The 22851-nt window shown below is 40.8% G+C and overlaps 1 protein-coding gene and 1 pseudogene across 9 annotated transcripts in view; both read right to left on the bottom strand.

The window, feature by feature from the left end:
- The window catches only part of LOC104609816 (tRNA/rRNA methyltransferase (SpoU) family protein), a 119040-nt gene that overhangs the window by 78183 nt on the left and 18006 nt on the right, over positions 1–22851 (bottom strand). For 8 of the 9 annotated variants that reach the window (XR_737327.3, XR_737326.3, XM_010276197.3 and 5 more), the window contains 5 exons: positions 10830–11122; positions 10598–10711; positions 5961–6250; positions 5238–5486; positions 4966–5121 (listed from right to left, as the gene is read on the bottom strand). Coding sequence is in view for 7 of the 9 variants with exons in the window: in XM_010276197.3 (XP_010274499.1) it covers positions 4966–5121; positions 5238–5486; positions 5961–6250; positions 10598–10711; positions 10830–11122 (1102 nt within the window). In the remaining 2 variants the exon portion in view is untranslated. The remainder of the gene's footprint in view (positions 1–4965; positions 5122–5237; positions 5487–5960; positions 6251–10597; positions 10712–10829; positions 11123–22851) is intronic. The other variant, XM_010276198.3, reaches the window with a different exon arrangement.
- On the bottom strand, positions 20657–21426 carry LOC104609892 (mitochondrial uncoupling protein 4 pseudogene; annotated as a pseudogene).

Consider the following 22851-nt stretch of genomic DNA (forward strand, 5'->3'; position numbering starts at 1 on the left):
TGATTCCATTTGTTTACCCTCTGTCCTCCATGTTCCTAGATTGAGCACCAACTTGTTATCTGTTAGTAGTTTGACTAAGAATCTGAACTGCTCAGTAATTTTTTCTCCTGGACATTGTATTTTGCAGGATCTGGATTCAAAGAGGACGATTGGGAGTGGTCGTGAAGTGAATGGAATCTACCTCCTGGATACTCTTCCAATTCACCAAAGTCATCATGTTTGCAAGGACAGTGAGTCAAAACTTGTGGATCAGATTATACTTTGGCATAATCGTCTGGGCCATTTGTCTTTTTCTTCTTTAAGTTCTTTGTTTCCAAAACTGTTTGAGTCTGTGAATCTGTCAAGGTTGAAGTGTGAAGGTTGTGAACTTGGAAAGCATTGTAGACACTCTTTTAAACCGAGTAATAAAAGATGTTCTTCTCTTTTTGATGTTATTCATTCGGATGTGTGGGGCCCTTATCGTGTTCCCTCTATGGGCGGCTATCGTTATTTTCTCCTGTTTGTGGATGATTTCTCTCGATATTCCTGGATTTACCTGATGAAATCACGTGATGAGGTACCATCCTTGGTGAGACAATTCCAACAAATGGTATTAACACAGTTTGGAACTAGAATCAAGATGTTCAGATCTGACAATGCTAGGGAATATTTTGAGAGACATCTTGCCTCATATCTGTTGGAGTATGGTGTTGTCCATCAGAGTAGCTGCTCCTATAGTCCACAGCAGAATGGTGTTGCAGAGAGAAATAACAGACACATTGTTGAGACGGCAAGAAGCATGATGATCACAGCGACAGTTCCGGTTCGTTTTTGGGGTGATGTTCTCACGGCAGTATATCTGATTAACAGGATGCCTTCTCGTATACTTGGATTCAGCACTCCATTCAGCCTTCTTTTTCCTCAGGGGGAGATGTTTCATATTCCTCTAAGGGTGTTTGGGTGTGTCTGCTTTGCGCATATTCTTGGTCCTTACCGTTCGAAGCTTGATCCCAAGGCAAAGAAATGTGTCTTCCTTGGATATGCAGAGAATCAGAAAGGGTACCGCTGCTATGATCCAGTCTCTAGGAATCGGTTTGTTACTATGGACATCACCTTTTTCGAATCTACATACTTCTTCTCAAGGAATCCTTCTCAGGGGGAGTGTTTTGGGGAAGTAAGTCAGTAGTCTATCCCTCTCCCAGTTCCAGTTCCTGTGCCTACTACTGTGCTTGACAACCATCCGATGTCACCTACCTTGCCCCCCCCCTTTGCGTTCCGTCTCACAGTATTACTCACGGCAGAGACTTCATAAGGAGGTTGATTCCACTACAGCAGAACTCACACCACTTCCTGTCGATCCCTTGGAGACTCCAGATTCGGCTGATACAGATCCAGGTATTCCTCTTGATCCCTCTACTATTTCAGTTCCCATTGGTCCCACTAACACTGTTACAGATAACCTTGATCTCCCTATTGCTCTTAGAAAAGGGAAGAAGAAGTGCACTGCTCATTGCATATCACAATACTTATCCTACAGTGGACTTTCTCCTTCCTACCGTGCTTTTCTCTCTTCTCTTGATTCCGTGTCTATACCCAAGGGTGTTAGTGAGGCTCTCTCCAAACCTGAGTAGAAGGCAGCTATGCAAGAAGAGATGGAGGCTTTGATTAAGAATCAGACATGGAAGATTGTGGACCTACCAGAAGGCAAGGAGACGGTTGGATGCAGATGGGTTTACACAGTAAAGTATAAGGCAGATAGAAGCATAGAGAGGTACAAGGCAAGACTTGTTGCAAAAGGATACACACAGACCTATGGCATTGATTATCTAGAGACCTTTGCACCAGTTGCAAAGATGACCTCTGTTCGGATACTCCTTTCTCTTGTTGCCTCATACTCTTGGCCCTTGTTTCAACTGGATGTGAAGAATGCTTTCCTAAATGGGGATCTGCAAGAAGAGGTGTATATGGATCTTCCAGCTAGTTTTTATGACAATGCTAAAGAGGGAAAGGTATGCAAGCTGAAGAAGTCACTATATGGCTTGAAACAATCCCCTAGAGCATGCTTCGACAGATTCAGAAAGGCCCTGATTGTTTTTGGCTACACTCAAACTCAATCTGATCATACCTTGTTTGTGAAGCGCAAGGGATCCTTGGTGTCAATCCTAATTGTTTATGTGGATGATATTGTTGTCACTGGGAATGATCTGAGTGAGATTGATAGTCTGAAGAGGAACCTGCATAAGGAATTTGAGATTAAGGACCTTGGAGAACTGAGATACTTCTTAGGCATTGAAGTTGCAAGATCGAAACATGGAATTTTTATCTCTCAAAGGAAGTATGTCTTGGACCTTCTCCAAGAAACAGAGAAACTTGGAACAAAGGCAGCCAGCACCCCCATTGATCAGAACCATAGAATCAGTGCATCAGAAGGTGAACCAGTAAAGGACCTTGGGAGGTACCAAAGACTTGTGGGTCGGCTACTATACTTGTGCATGACAAGACCGGACATCTCCTATGCAGTAAGTGTAGTGAGCCAATACATGCATGCTCCACGAGACCAACACTGGAAGGCAGTTGACAGGATCCTTGCTTATCTGAAGGGACATCCAGGCAGAGGCATATTGTTTACTGATCATGGACAGCTCAAGCTAGAGACCTATACAGATGCGGACTGGGCAGGATGCCTCGATGACAGAAGATCAACTTCAGGAGTGTGCACCCTAGTTGGGGGCAACCTAGTCTCATGGAAGAGTAAAAAACAAACAGTTGTGGCAAGATCAAGTGCAGAAGCCGAATATAGGGCCATGGCACATGAAGTTTCAGAACTTCTCTGGATCCGTTCTCTATTGGAAGAAACCAGTGTTCAGGCAGAAGAACCTATGATGCTATACTGCGATAACCAGGCAGCAATTAATATTGCTCATAATCCAGTCCAGCATGACCGAACTAAGCACATTGAAGTAGATAGACATTTTATCAGAGAAAGGGTAACTTCTGGAGAAGTTTGTCTTCCATACATTTCTTCTGATCTGCAGCTTGCTGATGTCCTCACAAAAGGCGTTGCAAAGAATAAGCTGGAGCATGATCTACACAAGTTGGGGATGTATGACATCTACTCCCAACTTGAGGGAGAGTGTTGAGTGGGCAGACTTGTGTTTAGTTTATTTCCTTTTAAATTAAGATGTTGTTGGGCCTTGGGCCCATTAGTTTTTATTTTTTAAAGAGCTGTAATTACTTAGGTTGAGTTGCCGCCCTACTAAGGGCATCTTTGTAATATCTCATACTTAAGTTAATTATAAATAGAATGAGGGGCTGGCGGCTAGGGTTAAGTCAATCTATCCTAGTCGACCTTCTTCTCTTTTCTTCCCTTTCCTCTGTCTCTTGCTGAAATCCCCAACTTTCTACTCTTCCTTCACAAGAAGCTTGGCCGAAATCAGCACATAAGGTTTTCTACTAGAGGCACAATAATAGGATCCAGACATGCATCCAATTACTACCTGAGAATCCTCCTGTGTAGCTAGTGATTAGGGGTGTCAATGGACCAGTTTTGGATTGGACCCCATCCAAACCAAAATCAATTTGGGCAGATTGAATGGACCAACAAGACATATTGAATTGGACTAGTCCAAACTTAATGGTCCAAAGTATTTATTGGATTGGATTCGACCTGGTCCATCCGCAATGAATTTATATTGGATTGGGTTGGATTGAGCCAATACCATTGATAGAAGATAAGAGTATAGGTGTCAATGGACCAGGTTTGTTAGAATTAATCTAAATTTGAACAGATTGGACAGTCCAGACATTGAATAGACTGGTCCAAAGTATTCAGGATTGGATTGGACCTGTGTAATGGACTCACATTGGACAATTGAATTGGACCTGATCCATTTGTAATGGACTCACATTGGACTGGACCAGATTGAACCAAATCCAGTCCAATTGACACCCCTACCAGTGATGTAGGACTGCTTGCTCTGATACCAAATGGTGTAAGATCACCTGATATGATACCAACTTGATGTAGGGTCAGCTTCTTTAATACCAATTAATGTAGGACTTGAATGACCAAAGGATGCTATGAGGGTAAGATGGATTGAGGGGTGATTTTATAACTAAGATGAGGATTGGCTAGGTTAGAAAAGGTCTTGAGCCCTAATTATTCCTGTAGATTTGTTCCAAACTTGTGAAAAGTTTTGAATTGAGGAAATTAGGTCTAGGGTTTGAATTTTTTGCATGTAGATTCGTCCAAGATAGATGCAAGGGATAAACAAGTTCGATTAGGTTTGGATTATATCTTCTACAACAGGAAGAAAATTCCAAAGTAGGCAAAAATTAAAAAGAAAATCTATGGAATCTAGAGTTCAACAATGGAATTTTGAGTGATAATTAGCAAGATCAAAGCAATTGACCAAAGGTTTCGTACAAAAGGACAAAAACTACCACAATGGGAAATTTTTGGACCATGATGTAAACATTGAAGAAAATGCACTTGGATCAGGTTTAGACCTTTAGAGATGTTGATGATTGTAATGGTTATTTGCAGAAATAGAGACGAGAGAGAGAGAGAGAGAGACCAGAATTCATCAATAGTCACACAAGAAGAAAATAAGCTCCAAAATTAATTACCCACATATTGCAACTTTACACATATAAACACTATAGGGGTTGCCAGTCCTACTAGAACTAACGATTCCAAAGTAGAATTTTTTCCACCAAATATCCTCGCATGTTTCCATGAAGATCTTTGGGGATGGACCCCCAAATATGTCAAATACCAATATAGAATAAATCCTATAAATTAAAGTTTTTTTCTTCAAGTTATAAATAATAAAAAATAAATAAATAAATCCATGTCACTGAAAAAAAATCCACAAGATGAGTGTATCTTGCAGCATTGGTATGCAAAGAAATACTAAAAAAACGAATCTGTCACTGAAAAAATCCAGGTTACTAAACTAGGAACAAAGAAGGAAGAAGACATACAGCTTGCAACACAGCCATTGTTGTAGAAGAAGCCAAGCGTCGTTGACTAGGTCCTCCAAGCTTGCCTCTGACAGAACAAGGTAAAAGCAAATCCTCAATTATAGGACTTGACCAGAATATGGAACAAGCTGATTTGGCAAATGACACAAAATCCTCCTGCATGCCAGGCAGATACAAATCCTTTCATTCCAATAGCAAAATGAATTAATTTAAGAAGCAACAAATATGGTAGGGAAGTCTTATAAGACTGTAATATGCTCAGAGCTCCATACCAATATAAAAAGAAAAGGTGTTCTAACTTTTTCAGAAACAATGAAAGTTTCTTCTGTACTTAATTCATCATAGCTTTGGGGCATGTCAACTGCCATGTGACTTCGAACTTTCATTGTAAAATCAGTGTACTTATCCTGTACCATCTGTAACTCTTGAACTAAGCTAAAGGCAAGGATGAGAAACTTCACAGGAATCCATTCCAAATTATCTTTTTGATTGCATATATTAATGCCACAGTTCTGAAGAAACTGCAAAAAAAAAAAGAAAAGGTTAAAACCACCTTCATACTAAATGACACGCCAAGATGATACCATAAGAAGTTCAATCTTCTGCTATGTGTTGCATATAGAGTGTGAAGTGCAGTATACAATAAAATGTAAATTGACTTTGGTCCTTTCTTTTTACATATATTCATACATTGTAGAATCACTAATTTGTATTCTTGAATTAGATGAGCAGGTGATAGCACCTGGCCTCGTTTTAATGCTCCATCTTTTGTACTTTCTTTTGCCACTGTACAATATCCTTGGTATATTAACGATCCAAAAATGGATGTGGAGCATTTTGAGGCTCTCTGTTTTCTTACACCCCCCCCCCCTTTTCTTGAAGGATTTAGACTACAGTACTCCCCTTCTAATTATTAACAAAGTTTCCATTTAAATGCAAGGAAAAGGATGCAATACAAAGCATTATAAACAATTTTTCAAGCTAAGAAAACAAACCATGAATATAGGTTCGAAATGTTGTTCCTCTGTGAATACTAGAAAAAGCAACCTTGTCCATCTTTGTGCCTCCAATGCCCAAGCTTTCAAATCTTCATCATCGTAAGTATCATGGGAATAATGATGATTTATGAATCTTTTAGGGAAGTCATGAAGACTCTTCAAAACCTGCATTTTGGCACTGAAGGTACTTGAACCATTATCCTTCTTATTGCACCCAGAAAACCATTTTTGTACTTTTCCTCTAAAGGAACCTGGACTCCAGAATATCAACAGAAAAATTAAAACACCTGAATGGAAATTGTATATTTACGTGAAGGCAAAATAATTCATGTTCAATTATATGTCATTGTTAAGAATGAGTAAATAAACCAAATGAAAATAGGAGTGAGACAAAGCTTAAACACAAAATTTGTATTGTCATTCAAAATGTACATAGTTGGGATAAGGCATGGATGACAATGATGATTCAAAAGGTACATACAAGTCACTAAATAAAGAAACATCTAGTACTGGCGGTTCAGAGTGACCATCATCACAGAGACACTACCCTCCTCCAAAGCCTCAGATTGTTATTTTCTATGGGCATAAAGAAAGTAAAGACTTAAGGTAACAAACAGGTCATAATTGGTTAGATGCTCAACAGCGCTCTTGGCTAATGTTCTTTGTGCCCTCATATCAAAGAAGCTAAGGGCTTTGGTATCCAAGGGACAGTAAAAGTGTTTCCGAATAGCCCCTTGTAGTTTTCCGAATAGAAAATCACATGACCGGGACTCCAGGTGTGTTCTCATCCCTCTCTGAAACTTCCACATCTCAAGCTGTTACCCTTGCCAACGGTTCCTCTTCTCCCATCTGTGGTGTTGGTAATGTTGACACGGCTTCTCTTTCTTTATTATCTGTTCTATATGTCCCTAAGTTTCCATTCAATCTTATGTCTGTTAGTAAATTAACCAAGACTCTTAATTGCTCTATTACATTTTTCCCTTTTGTGTTTTTCAGGATCTCAAGACGGGGAAGAAGATTGGTGGGGGGCATGAGGCTGGTGGATTGTATTACCTTGACGGTGGTGGATCATCAGTTGCACTTCAGACTTCACTCACTCCTCTACAGTGGCATTGTCGACTAGGACATCCATCTCTCAAGGCACTCAAGATACTGGTTTCGTCTTTGAGCCATTTGTTGTCTTTACAATGTGAGTCGTGTCAGTATGGGAAACATCGTCGTGTTCCCTTCAGTCCTAGAGTTGAAAGTCGTATGTTGAGTCTTTTTGCTTTGGTTCATTCAGATGTTTGGGGCCCGACTAAAATAGTCTTATAATGGTTACAAGTATTTTGTCACTTTTATTGATGATTGTTCAAGGATGACATGGATTTATTTAATGAAAGAAAGGAGTGAATTATTTTCCATTTTTCAAAAATTCCATGCTGAAATACGTACACAATTTGGTGTTCCAATCAAAGTTCTTCGTTCAGATAACGGTCGTGAATACTTTCTTACTTCCTTTCAACAGTATTTAGAACAGCATGGCATCATTCATCAAACTTCATGTGCATCCACTCCTCAACAAAATGGGGTGGCTGAACGAAAGAACCGTCATCTCCTTGAAACTGCTCGGTCTATTCAGCCACTTTTTCCATGTACATCTAACTTCCATGTCCTTACTCAGCCACTTAAATTTCCTCTTTTCATTGTTGTAGTTCCAGAGCTTGGAGTTGTCCTCTTTTAACCAGTTCACTACAATTTCAGAATCACCTTCTATGATCAATTTCTTGAAATGCATGTCTTTGACCCTTTGTACTCCTTCACAGAGCTCCTAATATCTCAGCCCTCAAGGAGTCTCCCACCCCAATTGGGCCAGAATACATAGCTAACGTATTCCCTTTTTCATCTCTTACCACTCCCCCTATTCCATAGGGCCCTGGATTGCCCAAACTACTACCATCAAAGTTCAGTTTGATAAACCCGCTTGGTGGAAGGGTCCAACAAGAATTTGACGCTTTCTTACTTGAAGTTGATTCTGCAATTTCCTTCCAATTCCTTGGCATCACATCAACTGAGAACTCAGCAAACAGCTCCAAAGTTTTTAACCAATGTATCACCCTTATGTGAATAATCTCCAATATTACTTCCAAGCTTCTTTCTTTGTCTAGAAAAATCTGCGAATTTCTCTCCTCCCAAACAGTCCAACAAACTGCAGCCCTTACACATCTCCACATAACCTTTGCCCTTTTTGAATAAGCTTTGCACATAACCTTAGCCCTTTTTGTTTGAAAATTTTCCTCAACAGTAACTCTGTTTGAAACTTCTCAGCCTCACCCTGCATTTACTCCTATGAACTCAAAGATCCCCCTTGTGATACACCATTATCAAGGCACCTCTTCCTACACCTTTAGATGCCCTTTCTTTCTTTTCTCAGCCAAGCCTACAACCAACTGACCAAAACAAGTCCCTTCAACCTTTTTTTATCAGTAGAAAAATGATTTTATTAAAATTTGGAATGAAGAAATGATTAGTACAGATTTTTAATCAAAGTGTTGACCCACTTTGCCAATCCAAATCACATGGATGCCCAAAACAGTCATTGCCTCATAGCCCCTTGTTTAGCTAGAGAGCTAGCTAAACCATTTGCACATCTAATTTGACTACTATTTCTTTTGCAATTGTTTCCACTTCCCTTGGTACATATTGAAGGGAACAAGGAATATGTGCCTATTGGATTTAGTCTAGGTTAATGACTACTTATGAGTCTCCTTCCACCTCAATCATCCTAAATCCCAACTGCTTAGCTAACCTGAGACCTTGCAATAAAGCCAACAGTTCAGTCTTCAAGGAATTTCCAAACCCAACTGGTCCTGAGAAGATAGTCAATATCCTCCTCTCTAAGTTTATAATAATCCCTCCTATTCCAAACACACCCAGGTTACCAAGAGAGCTCCCATCAAATTTCAATTTCACTTTGTTGCCTTTTGGGCATTTCCAATCCATCTTGATTTTGTCCTTTACTCTTGATGAATGTGCTACTTCAGTCCATGCCCTGAAAAACTCAGTTGCTGAGAATATTTTGAAAATATCCAAAGTCTTTACCAACAATGCAATCTTTATTTTTATACCGTCTAATAACTCTTCTAGATTCCAGCTCTTTCCCAAGAAGATTCTGCTAGTCCTCTCTTCCCACACTACCCAGTAAATTTCTGCCTTTCCAAAGCATTTTCCCCCTTTCTTTGGTTGCCTCAAGAAGTTAGGGTTGGAGAGACCCTCCACATCTTGGGATGGGACACACCTGCAATCAAAATGAGAACAAAAAAATTCCCAAATTCTAAGCACAAAAGGACAGGAGAATAGTAAATGAGATAATGTCCCCTTCAACCTTGTCCATTTTATTTCGAAGTTTCTTTCTTCTAACCCTTTGAATGCCTTGTTAGCAAATTCCACCCCCCCCCCCACACCCACACAAAGTTTTGCTAACCTCAACTTCTTTAGCCACTATAACATCCAAATTGATTGACCTGTTTAATGTATGGGTATTGTCCAATATCATATGGACCTCCTGTTCTTCATCAATTTCAGGTTCTAGCAGTATGCCTGATTCTTTTTCCCCTCACCATTCAGTCCCGTTTTATGCTTCTTTTTCCTTTTGTTAAATTGCGCAAATGTTCCTTTTGGCAACCCATTATTTATCCTTTCCTCTCCCCCTTTTCAATCTCTATTACTCCATCCAACTCAACCCCACCTTGTACAGCACAGCCCCAAGAATTCTTCTGCCATGTCATTCTTTCCTTCCTCCCCAATCACTAGTTTCTCAAGAATCTCACCACACTCATCCTTCTGTAACTCTTCTTGAAACTTCCCCGTTTGATTTACCTCCCTTGATTGCCTCCTCTATATCTCTTCCTAAAACTGATCTTCACTAAAATCTCGCCCTAAAGACATATTGGTAGAAATCCATCATGAATCCCACCTTCTCTGATCAAACCACAAAACCTGGATCTTTTTCCCTTGATGCTATTGCCTCCCTGAACTCCTCTTCTTCATTGGACTTTTCCTCGAGCACCTCAGCTTCATCAGCTTGGACCAACTACTATTATTCTTCCCACCATTGCAATCTATGTACACATGTACAGTGATGCAGTCTTGCTTCAAATTTCCTTTTTTTAAACAAAGCCTTCACTCCCATCTATACGTCATTAAATGTATGGTTGGCTAAACCCAGACCTCCACCGGTAATTTCACCACGTCCACCACATCCCAAGTTCTGCTCCTACCATCAAATTTCAAGAAATTTCCACATCAATTTTCAATCTCCCTAAATATGAGCAAACAGCATGAATGAACTGGGATGCCCACTGCTCCAATCCAAACTGAGGGGTGTATTGCACAATTTTACTTGCATATCATTCTTTACACAATAGTCAATAAATCTTTGATTGTTACTAATCAAAGAGAAAAGTTACAACAAGCAAAGTCCAGATACACATCCAACCACATAAGCTGCAATAGGATCTTAGAAACATGTAAATTCACTGAATAGATAGTATGAATTACAAAGTTAAAGAAAAGAAAAGAAGAATGAAGAGAAAATGGAATTCATGGAAAGTCAAAAACATAAACATAGATTGAATTGCCCAGTTCTCACTTACCACCAAAATCCGTGAACTCTCGTGGCAGTGAAGATAAAAAATGCATGAGTATCTCAAGAGGCACATCAGAGGGACACATCATGGAACAAGCAACCTCTAGTACTTTCTCACAAACTGAGCACCATGACAAATACCAGAATTCAAGTCAATTTTACTCTAAGCAATAAACTACTGCAATACAACAGTTCAATTAAAAAGAAAACAAAATCTAACCAGCTCATATATCAGAGACCTCGAAGACGATAATTAGGATTAAAATGTTGTTTGCCGCCTTCAATAATAAGCCTCAGAGCATCTAATAAGTCTGCCTTGCAATTGCTGAGCACACATTCTTCAGAAGAATCTGAATCCACTTGCACTGTATTAAAGGAATCATTTTCACACAACTGTGCTTCCCTTTCACAAGGTGCCTCAGCTCCGCAAGCAGCTGAAGCAATGCAAACAGAAAGAGCCATTAATCCAGCCCTCCCAAAGGACTCCACTTTAGCAACAGATGCTAGATTGAACAGAAATGCAACCAATTCCCTGTAACAAAACAAAACAATTCCCATGTGTCAACTATTAGACAGTGTATGCCCTTAGCATGATGTACATTATGACATTATGACATTTATTGTAAATGAATAAAGTACATATTTGATTCATGTTATTATAGTGTGTTTCTGTGTAATACCCTTAAACTGGACATATATGAGACTCGTGTTAGTTTAGAACCTTCACAGCCATTGGATAGATCTAGGGAGATTTATCCTGCCAAGGCTAACACTAGTGTACTGCCAAGTTGGTTGGGGTGGCTTGTCTCAGCTGCCAAGGTGAGACTTGAGGTACATGCAATGTGGGTTTTCTTGAAACCCTGAACCGGACCAAAATTCCAGTATTGCCCTGGACCTTGGAGATAGATGGGCAAAACTGGAATGTTACACCTGACCCCTAGACTCGATTATGATACTGCACTAGGTGTCGGATTGGGCTGTCTTTGATGTGCCAATCAGTGAGATCCTTAGAGGGGGTCAAAACCTGGGTATGTTGGGACAGTCCGAGAATTCATCTAAGTGGGTGATCATAGTGACAGGATCAGCCCCTTTGTCGGACAAAGTGAACGATTGGGGATGCACTCTCTCTGATGGAAACCTAAACTGTCGGCAGTTGATTTCAACCGTTGAAATTTGTTTTTGCAAAATATATTTATATAGAGATATACATATATATTATGATTTCAAAATGTTTGCAAAAGGTTTTAATTCACGGGATCCATGTGAGTGGAGAGTGCAGCACTGTACCTTGTAGCCGAGGGAGAGGCCCTCTCTTGTCGGGCAGTGTTTGATCATTAAGGGCTGAGAGGTTAAGTGTAAGACCATTGAGGGTTATACCTAATGGGCTAATCTTGCATCTGCCCACAGTCCTTGGGCCTTCATAAGATGGCTGGACCCAAGGACCATTTAGTGTAAATGTTGGGCCCATTAAGAGCCCATGGTGATGGACTCAGAGGTTCACTGTATCCAACAGTGAATTTGGCCAGGCCTTGTAACAGAGGTTGGGCTGAACCCATGTGGCTGATGTGTAGATCAATGTTAGGGTCCCACGCCATACAAAGAGAGTCAAGCTAGCAAGCATTAAAAGGAAGTAAGCCTGAAAGTTTAAATGGGCCTAAAAGCCCATTTCGAACTGGATTAATTGGATTAATTAAATAGGGGCAGATCTAGGTTTGGATCAGGAAACTCCTAATTTGATTAGGAATAGTTGATTTTGAACTACATATAAGATAAGGGATTATCCTTATCACTTAAAGAGTCCAGATCCAAATAAAGATTTGGATCAGGAAACTCCTAATCAGATTAGGAGGTTGTCTCTTTAAGGTTATAAATAGAGAGCAGGGCGGACCTGAAAAAGACACCAAACACAACACAGAGAGAAGACAACTTAGTTAGACTGATCTTGCCTTTAGTTCTTTTTCTTCCTGCTCTTGCTGCCCTACCCTATTCGATCTCCAGTTCTTGGATATGATCAAGATTTGATCTTGATATTGTTTCTTGCTGGAAGAAACAATTTTAAAGTTGTGCTCACTACCCCATTCAATTCTTGTGGAAGAATCACAAGTTCTTGGTGAAGAACTACTTGCTAATCCTGCCTCATCCTAAGCTATGTCATCTTCAGTGGAGGGAGGATTTGGTAAACTCTTAGGGCGTGAACACCTACGTTGGGAGGAGCTTTTGCGTGGGTTCCGTATCAAGTATATCCCTCCCTAATCTTGGTTTCAGATTTGGTCCGGTTTGGTTACAAGAACGAACCTTGAAAATGCAATTTTCTAAATTGGGAATAGGATTCCCGGAAGGGAGTAAAGAAATTTTTGAAATTTCGCCCAACCTTCCTGCAGGGTTCGGCCATCCAAATGATGGATCTCCCATCCCTATCATCAACTACTTCTCTGTTTTCTCCATCATTATATACATGCTCTAGCAATTGAGTGGAGAAAAGTGCAAGCAGAAAACCACTTAGTGGCCCAAAAAGATATAGTAGCTAAATTAGTGTAAAAAAAAGATACCCATCCCCTATTCCAAAAGCTAGTATCTTTTATGATTAAAGAAGAAGTGTATGAGAAAAGAGGATTGCACAAGAAGAATATAAGAGCAGAGGAAGAGGAAGAGGAAGATAAGAAATCACCTGAGAGAAAACAGACTCAAACCGAAGACCACCAAGCTAACAACAAGACCAAATACTCCAAAACCTTACAACATAAAGCTTAGAGTGACCACACCATGAAGCAAACACTCAACTCAATTCAGAACCAAAGACAAGACTTAATAGAAGAAGAAGCATAAAGACCCCCAAAAGATCACCCTAATCCTCCTCTTCAAAGAGTCCCTCCTGTCTTGTATCATCCCCGTTCCAAATTTCTCCTCCTTAACCTACTATTACCTTCTTAGACCTCTCTTCCCTCCTTTTCCCAAACTCCTTAAAGGCTTCTCTGGCAAACTCCTCTCCTCCCCAAAAAAACAGCCCAAGACCCTTGCCCACTTCCTCAACCCCTCATCTCCAAAGGACAACTCCTGAAGTTCAAACTCAAGATTCAGACCCTCCCCCGTCCTTTCCCCTTCCAAAATGAGAGTCCCAAACTTGGGATTGGCTTCAATAGAAACATGAGCCTCCTCACAGTTTCACTCAGACTTCAGCACCTTTGGCTTCCTCCCTCTTATCTTAAAAATCCTCTTGTATCTATTCGTAGGCCCTGCCCCCACTAAACCATCCTTCAACCACAAGAACATGTGAAGAGACTGGGCTGAATGGGCCCTAGTATATTTTCTTGTAGTATGTTTTGTTTATTTGTTAGCTAATGGGCCTGTTATTTCTTTTGCTAGTTCTCTTTATGTTACTGCCTAGCTGGCCGCCCACTTAAGGGTATACTTGTAATTATGTTAAGATTGAAGTTTAGTAAAAGGATTAGAGAAGGGAGGGAAGAGACATTCGAACTCTTCTTCTTCTTCCTCCTCTTTTCTCCATCTTCCTTCTGTTGTACTGCTGTTCTCTTCTTTTCTTCCTCTTTTTTCTCTAATTTTTCCCAAGTTTACATCAGATTTAGAGGACTGATTTACAACTTGGTATCAGAGCAACTTTCTTTCTTCCTTCTTTTCTTCTTTCTCTTTTCCCATACACCCTTCAATTAAGAGTGTATGGAGAGATTGGTTCTCTGTAGTCTAGAGGATCTTTGGCCTAGTTGGTAGAGGGTTTGGAGAGTGTAAATCTGGTCGGATATTGCCAAGAAGTGGTGTTGTACTGTTTCTGCCCAAAACCCTAGCCGATTAGAGATTTTCGAAGTTACAAGTAAAAGTGAAGCTTTGGGTGTGGCGCTCTATGCTTGGGAAGTGTCTTTTGACTTCTAAAAGAGGGTGGTTCAGGTTTGGAAGAGATTGGGAAGCTCTGGTAGGAGCGGCTGCATCTTCTCTCTTTCTCCCCAACAGCCGGACGCAGTGAAACCCTAGTTTTCAAGCATCTGGGTATTGGTTTAACTTCAAGTAAGTTTATAAGGACCAAATTTCTGGTTTTTTTATTTTCGTTTGATTAATGGAGCAATACGGAAGTGAGTTCAAGCAGGTGTCGGTTTCTAGGCTTGGCTCGGTAGATTCCGTTTTGACTGGTGTGACCACAATCAAGCTAGATGGGACAAATTATCTTGCTTGGGCACAGTCTATAAGGATTTATGCCTGTGGTAGAGGAAAATTAGGGTACCTCACAAGCAGTAAAGTGAAACCCGAAGAGACAGACCCTGAATATGAGAAATGGATGCAGGAGAACTATATTGTCATAGGATGGTTAGTCAACTCTATGCAGCCTCATATAAGTCAGCATTATCTCTGAATGTCCTCTGCCAAGGAGATCTGGGACAGTGTTACTGAAACTTATTCACAGAAGTTGAATGTGGCTAGAGTTTACAAGCTGAAAAGTGATGTGAAGAATCTAAGACAAGGGGAGAAGAGTGTGGCAATCTACTATTCTATACTAAAATCCTTATGGCAGGAAATTGATGTTATGGAGACAGTTGCATGGGAGACTAAGAATGATTCAGAAATGTTTAGGAAGTTGGTGGAAAGAAACAGGGTGTTTGAATTTCTTACTGGACTCAACCCTAAGTTTGACATCATTAGGCAAAATATTCTGGCCAAAGATGATGTTACTCTTGCCCAGGCATATGCTATGGTGAGCAGTGAGGAGAGTAGGCGGCAAGTTCAATTATAGAGTCCACCTATAGAACACTTTGCACATGCGGGAATAAAGCCAAAGGGTCCAACTGAGAAGGAGCAGGTATGTGAATATTGCAAGAAACCGAGGCATATGAAGAACACTTGTTGGAAGCTTCATCCTGATCTTCTTCTTAACCGGTTTAAGAATAACAACAATTTTAAGAAAGGCAGTCAGACAGGAAAGCCAAAGACAGCTAATGTTGCCACAGTACCGGAAGGAGGAAGTAAGGAGAGTGAAGAGAAGTCCACCATTGAATAGTTGGCAGCAATGAAGGAGAACTTTGAAAAGTATGGTAGGCTGTTAAGTCACTTAGAGGCTACTGTTTCTACATCTCACTCTTCAGGCAACACATCATCATCATCAGCATTTGCTCACTCAGGTATTCGTGCTTCTGCAAACCATGCTTCAGTTTCAAATAATCATAGAATCCCTTGGATCATTGATTCTGGTGCATCAGACCATATGACCAGCTTGTCTAACCTTTTCTGTTCATACCACCTTCTCTCTGGTAAAGAGAAAACATCCCTTGCTGATGGGTCCCTTGCTCCCATTTCTGGCAAAGGGGATATAAAAACCTCCGACACCCTTTATTTATCCTTTGTCCTTCATGTCCCTAAACTTAATACAAGTCTTTTATCTATTAGTAGCCTGACTAAATCCATGAACTGTAGCATAACCTTCTTTCCCACTCATTGTGTTTTTCAGGACCTACAGTCTCAAAGGATGATTGGGAGTGGCCATGAGGCGAACGGAATATACTTGCTGGACACACTTGATATGCTCCTGAACCACCTCATGGAGTTGCCTTGCAGTCAGTCTTGTAAGAGTCTATTGACAAAATCATGTTATGTCACTTTCGGTTTAGTCATTTGTCTTTTTCTGCTTTGAGTCATTTATTTCCAGATGTGTTTAAGGGAGTGTCTTTATCAAGTCTTCATTGTGAATCGTGTGAACTGGCAAAGCATTGTAGACAATCTTATTCAATAAGCAATAAAAGATCTATTTCTCCTTTTCATATTGTTCACTCTGATGTGTGGGGGCCATATCATTTGCCTACTATGGGGGGTTACAGGTACTTTATCCTTTTTATTGATGATTACTCTCGTTACACTTGGATTTATCTCATGAAATCCAGGGATGAAGTACTAACTATTGTGCAAAAATTTCATGAACTCATTCTTACCCAGTTTAACACCCAGATCAAAATATTCTGTTCTGATAATACTAAAGAGTATTTTGAGAAAACCCTCTCAGCCTATTTTGAAACTTTTGGGGTTATTCATCAAAGTTCTTGTACCTACACTCCACAACAGAATGGAGTGGCGGAAAGGAAGAACCGACATGTGGTTAAAGTTGCCAGATCCCTCCTTTTTGCATCCCATGTTCCTATAAAATTTTGGGGAGATGTTGTCCTTACTGCTACCTTTTTTATTAACTGTATGCCTTCCTGAGTTCTTGGCTTCAAAACCCCCTTTAGCCTTCTCTTTTCGGATGAGGATCTCTTCTCTCTTCCTCTCCGTGTTTTTGGGTGCACTTGCTATGTGCATCTTCACAGCCATCAAAGGCACAAATTTGAACCTAAGGCTCGTAAATGTGTTTTTCTGGGATATGCCCCCACACAGAAGGGATATTGCTGTTTTAATCCAGTTAATAGCACTCATTTTGTATCTCGGGATGTCACATTTGCTGAGTCTACTCCTTTCTTTAGTATTCCTCCTGGGGGGAGAAATATGAGGAACCCTTTGCTATTCCTATTCCACCTCTCCCACTAGGCCTACCTCTAATATTCCTATTCCTCCTCCTCCACCTCATCCTCCTGTAATTCTTCCTCATCCTGTTCTTCAAAGGTGGTACCAAAGGCACAAATTCAAACATGGGCAAGTTGTTTCCCCTCCTACAGAAGAGCCTCTTGCTCCTCCCACCATTACTGAGGCAACAGGCCAGCCTTCCTCTGACGCAGCTACATCCTTCCTAGACTTTGATCTTCCTTTTGCTCTCCGCAAGGGCAAGCGGAAGTGTACAGCACATTGTATCTCCAAACACCTATCTTATAGCCTTCTATCTTCTACCTACTACTCTTTTCTTGCTTCTGTTTCTTCCCATGTGATACCCAGGTCTGTACCAGAAGCCTTATCTAAACCTGAATGGAGGGATGCTAGGATGGCTGAACTGGATGCATTGCATAAGAACCATACCTGGGATATTGTTGACTTGCCTGAAGGGAAGGAACCAGTGGGTTGTAAATGGGTATTTGCCATTAAATATCACTCTGATGGCTCTGTTGAGAGGTTAAAGGCCAGGTTGGTTGCTAAAGGCTACACTCAGATGTATGGTATTGACTATCTTGAGACATTTGCTCCTATGGCTAAGATGACCTCAGTCCGGGTTTTGTTATCTCTGGCTGCTACTTTTGATTGGCCTCTCCACCAGTTTGATGTTAAAAATGTCTTCTTGAATGGCGATCTACATGAAGAGGTCTATATGTCTTTGCCTCCGGGGGTGTATGGAAAGGAAATGTAGGGGAAGGTGTGTAAACTGCAAAAATCTCTTTACAGTCTCCTCGGGCTTGGTTTGAGAGGTTCAGGGCTGCTCTTGTCTCATTTGGTTACACACAAACTCAATCGGATCATACCTTGTTCTTGAAAAGAAGTGGCTCTCTGGTGACCTTTTTGATAGTCTATGTTGATGATATTGTGGTCACGGGTAATGACACCCAAGAGGTCAGTAAACTCAAAAGATTTCTTAACTCTGAATTTGAGATCAAGGATTTAGGAGATCTCTGATATTTTTTGGGCATTGAAGTTGCTAGATCTAAAGATGGTATCTTCATTTCTCAACGCAAATATGTCCTTGACCTCCTTGCTGAGACTGGCAAACTTGGTGTTAAACCAGCCTCCACTCTTATTGATCCTAATCACAAGCTTTCTACTACAGATGGTGAACTTTTATCTGATAAGGGAGTGTTTCAGAGACTGCTTGGGAAGTTGTTATATATTTGTAGGACTCGGCCGGACATTTCCTATTGAGTGAGTGTTATTAGTCAATTTATGCATTCTCCTAGAGATACTCATTTATCTGCTACAGAAAGAGTTCTGTGTTACTTGAAAGGTACTCCAGGGAAAGGTATTCTATTTGCCAAACATGGACACATGAAGCTGGAAGCATACACTGATGCTGATTGGGCAGGATGTATTGATGATAGGAGATCCACCTCAGGTTATTGTGCTTTAGTGGCAGGGAATATTGTTTCATGGAGGAGTAAGAAACAACCTGTAGTTGCCAGATCCTCTGTTGAAGCTGAATATAGGGCTATGGCACATGGTGTGTTAACCAAGCAGCTATCAATATTGACTATGAGAAGCCAATGATGCTCTACTGTGACAACCAAGCAGCTATCAATATTGCACATAATCCTGTTCAACATGATAGAACTAAGCATATTGAGATTGACAGACATTTTATACGGGAAAGAGTTTCCTCAGGAGAAGTTTGTTTGCCATTCATCACCTCAGAAGAGCAACTAGCTGATATTTTGACTAAGGGAGTTCCGAGAGGGAAGCTGACACACTATATAAGCAAGTTGGGCATGATTGACATCTATGCTCAGCTTGAGGGGAAGTGTAAAGAGACTGGGCTGAATGGGTCCAAGTATCTTTTCTTGTAGTATGTTTTATTTATTTGTTAGCTAATGGGCCTGTTATTTCTTCTGCTAGTTCTCTTTATGTTACTGCCTAGCTGGCCGCCCACTTAAGGGTATACTTGTAATTATGTTAAGATTGAAGTTTAGTAAAAGGATTAGAGAAGGGAGGGAAGAGACATTCGAACTCTTCTTCTTCTTCCTCCTCTTTTCTCCATCTTCCTTCTCTTGTACTGTTGTTCTCTTCTTTTCTTCCTCTTTTTTCTCTAATTTTTCCCAAGTTTACATCAGATTTAGAGGACTGATTTACAACTGAACACTTTATTTACATGCACTACATGAGAAATATTTGAATCCCAGGACTTCTTAGCTTTTGGGATAACACTATCACTGTCAGCAAGTCTCTCTCCCCTATCTCCCTCCTTCAACTCAGGTCAACTCCTACCCTACCAATCAGATTTCTCCAGAAAATTAGGGTTTCGAGCAACACACTTGAATATGTCAGGAGGATGACAAAATCAGTCCCCTTCTCTCCAAAAACCATTAACAACTGGGCGAAAACAGGTTTCTTTAACTATTCATCCGATTCAGTTCTCCATACACACTGTGTATGGGAAAAAAGAGGTGAAAAGAGAAGAAGACGAGCCTTCTCTGATACCAAGAAGAAAAACAGCCTTTTGAAATGAAAGGACTGTTTAAAATGTTGCAGAGAATCAATAGAAAGTAGCAGAAATCAGGTTTCAAGAAGAGAGAAGAGGAAGAAGAAGGTAGCGACAACTAGGGTTCAGAGAGAGATTTTCGAACATAATCTCCTCTTACACCCCTAATCCCATTTCATTAAGTTAAACTTTAGTAATTTACAGAGAGGCTCCTGGTTGGGCATAAAATTAAAAACATAACATAAGAAAAAATAAGGGCCCAGATTAAGGCCCATTACAGCAAAGAACATAAAAAGATAAAGAAGGATAAACGGCCTATGGGCCATTCGGCCCATCTTCTCTACAAACATGCAAGGTCATGTTGGGTTGTGTCACTGGCCAAGATGGGCCAAGACGAACCCACACGAACCGTGGGTTGGCATGGCCCATGGGCCAAAAACAATCAACCCAGGCTGGCCAGGGTCATGTTGTGCCTAGCACAGCCTGGCACTATAGCTAGCAAGTTGTTCCAACCTACAAGTGGTCTGACCCATTTTACACATCTATGTCGAGGGCTTAGGCAAGGCACATACTAGGCATGCCTTTCAATCACCAATCCCCATTATCCCCCATCAACTCCAAAACCTCCCTCACCTTTCTAATAGCCACCTTACAAGTTATAAGAAGGGAAAACTTCTTAAACTACCCCTAAGGTTTAGGAAATTGACTTACTATACCCCTACTATTTTGAACAATTATCGCACAACTCCCTTCCCATTAACTCCATCACAAACCGTGTACACGTACTTCACGTGTTTGATTTAATGTTACATTATACCCAAAATACCCTTTAATGGTCGAAAATTCCCTTTTCACTTACGCACAAAGAGATGAAGACCAACACCTGTTATGCTGGTTCTATCATTGGTAGTCATCAGCAAGAACACTGGGTCTGGTGTAGATAAAGACGAACCTCAGCATGCACATCAACAAGCCGTGTGAATAGATCATTCATCAATCATTGTCGTCGTCTCTCCAAATTAGAATTTAGAAATCCTTGAGAATCTTTCAGACCTGTTCTAGGGTCACAAACAACACCATCGTGAGCGGCCCTTGCCTTGATATTCTAGGGATGATCTTGTACAAGCATACAGCACCATCGGCCCCTCCGCCCTCACTATCTTCAATGCGCAATCTAACGCGTCAGAGTAAGGCGGTGGCGCCCCTACCTCCACCTTCATGTTCATCACCCTCGTCTTGATCATATCCACTGACTTCAACGCCACTGCAGCCACAAACCCCGCTGCAAAACTCGCCGTCACGTGGGTCCCAAGCCCATCCCTCATCAGACAATACCCCAAGATCAACTCCTTGATCTAATCGTATGATTCCAGTTGCAATGCAGTCACGATCATTGTGCGGTTCACTGTGAGAGACGATCCGCGCCATAAACTTGTGAGTCCCTCCTATTTTGACATTCTCGTGATGGCATCAACTACGCTCTTGTAGTTGCATCGTTGGGCAGGGGAAGGCGGCCATCGGCCTACATTCGAACCATGGCAACGTCGACTGGGTTGCTGACGGCCGCACCAATTCCGTTGGTTATCAAGCCAGCCACTATCTTGTGTACGAAGGGCATATTTGCCCGAATTAGGGTCGGATCATTTTTGCTTCATGACATTGTAGAGATCCATACGCATGGTGTAGTATAGTGTTTGTCGCAAGATGGTAGCCAAAACGCCAAAGAAGAGGGCAGCAACGCCTTTTATTTGAACAATCCGAATCCCAACAGAGATAGGGCCGTGTGAACAGACCATTCAAAGCTGGCAATATTGACGGTAGGATTTCTAAATTCTAATTTGGAGAGACGACAGTAATGACTCACCGTCGCACCGCTGGACGGATGTTGTAGCAGTTATCGTTGCAGGTGACGATATTCTTCACTCCAGCAGTGGCATATGTTCTTCTCTACTCGGGAACATCTCTATGCCTGTTGTGTTAAATATAAGGTCAAATAGTAATTTACTATTTGGCACCCTTTCTTAATGTAAGGGTACAAACGACTTTTCGTATGTCTCCTTTACGATTTAACGATGGCGAAAATTGTCAGAAATAGTAGGGGTGCTTTAAGACAATACTAAAACAGTAGGGGTATAGTTAGTCAATTTCCTGAACCTTGGGGGTAGTTTAAGAAATTTGCCCTTATAATAATTCCTCTTGGATTGGATTTTGAGCAAGTATGAAACAAGATTCACCTCCTCAACCATATTGCCACCTTTTATCACAAGAAACGGCCTTTGTTAACCAACAAGTAACCTTCTGCTTCTGCATCTAAAAAGGGATTAGACCATGTTCAATCTGAATTATCCACCATGGCTCTCATAATTGGGAGAGCCCTATTGCAATCTCTCCAACCATAGAGGGCCCAACCATAATCCGCTCCCAATTGAAATCAAAAGGTCAAGGTAACCCATGAACAACAGCAAGTCACCACACCCCATTTCAGCAAAAAATAAGGCCTTCAAGAAGCCCTCTTTAGAGGATACTGACCTCTACAATGTCAAAGCCCAGTCACACTACAAGAGGGTAACATCCAAGGACTCCACATCAATCTCTGTCATCCATTACTGTTCTGGTTCTAGCTTTTGGTTTTTCTATTGTCAAATGTCAACAAATAAAATTTATTAACGAGCAAGATAATGGGATAAAGTACATTTAAAAAGCTAGAAGGGAACTAAACCATACAACCAAGTTATCAGGCAAGACACTCAACAACCCAAGAAGAGGCATTGGTCCCATGCCTCATTAATAATAGGCCACTACTAGTATAGAAACAGCAATAAAAGGTAATTTAGAAGTGATAAACAATTATAGAAGTGTAAAATATATAAGAATCTAGAAAAAAAAAAAACATATCCAAAAACGGCCCGAGCCTAGGTCGGGGCGCAAGATGCAAGCCAATGTGCCTAAGCATGACTGAAGTGTACCTTTCAAGTTTGAAAACACTTGAGCCCCAACTAGGGTGATCATGGACCAGGCCGGGCTTCCAGGCCTATACCCTTTTTATTGGAGACAACAACTTATTACTTTCTATGAATTTATATATTACAACGTTAAGTGCCATGCACCCCTCTTTAGTAGATTAACCTTGGCTACCCCCCCCCCAAGTAATATAAGCTTCCAAGCATATGAATATATTGTCTTAAATACATATATAATATTTTACATTATATGACATATAT

Source organism: Nelumbo nucifera, chromosome 1, assembly GCF_055504915.1.
Source record: "Nelumbo nucifera cultivar China Antique chromosome 1, China Antique-T2T, whole genome shotgun sequence".
Classification (NCBI taxonomy): domain Eukaryota; kingdom Viridiplantae; phylum Streptophyta; class Magnoliopsida; order Proteales; family Nelumbonaceae; genus Nelumbo; species Nelumbo nucifera.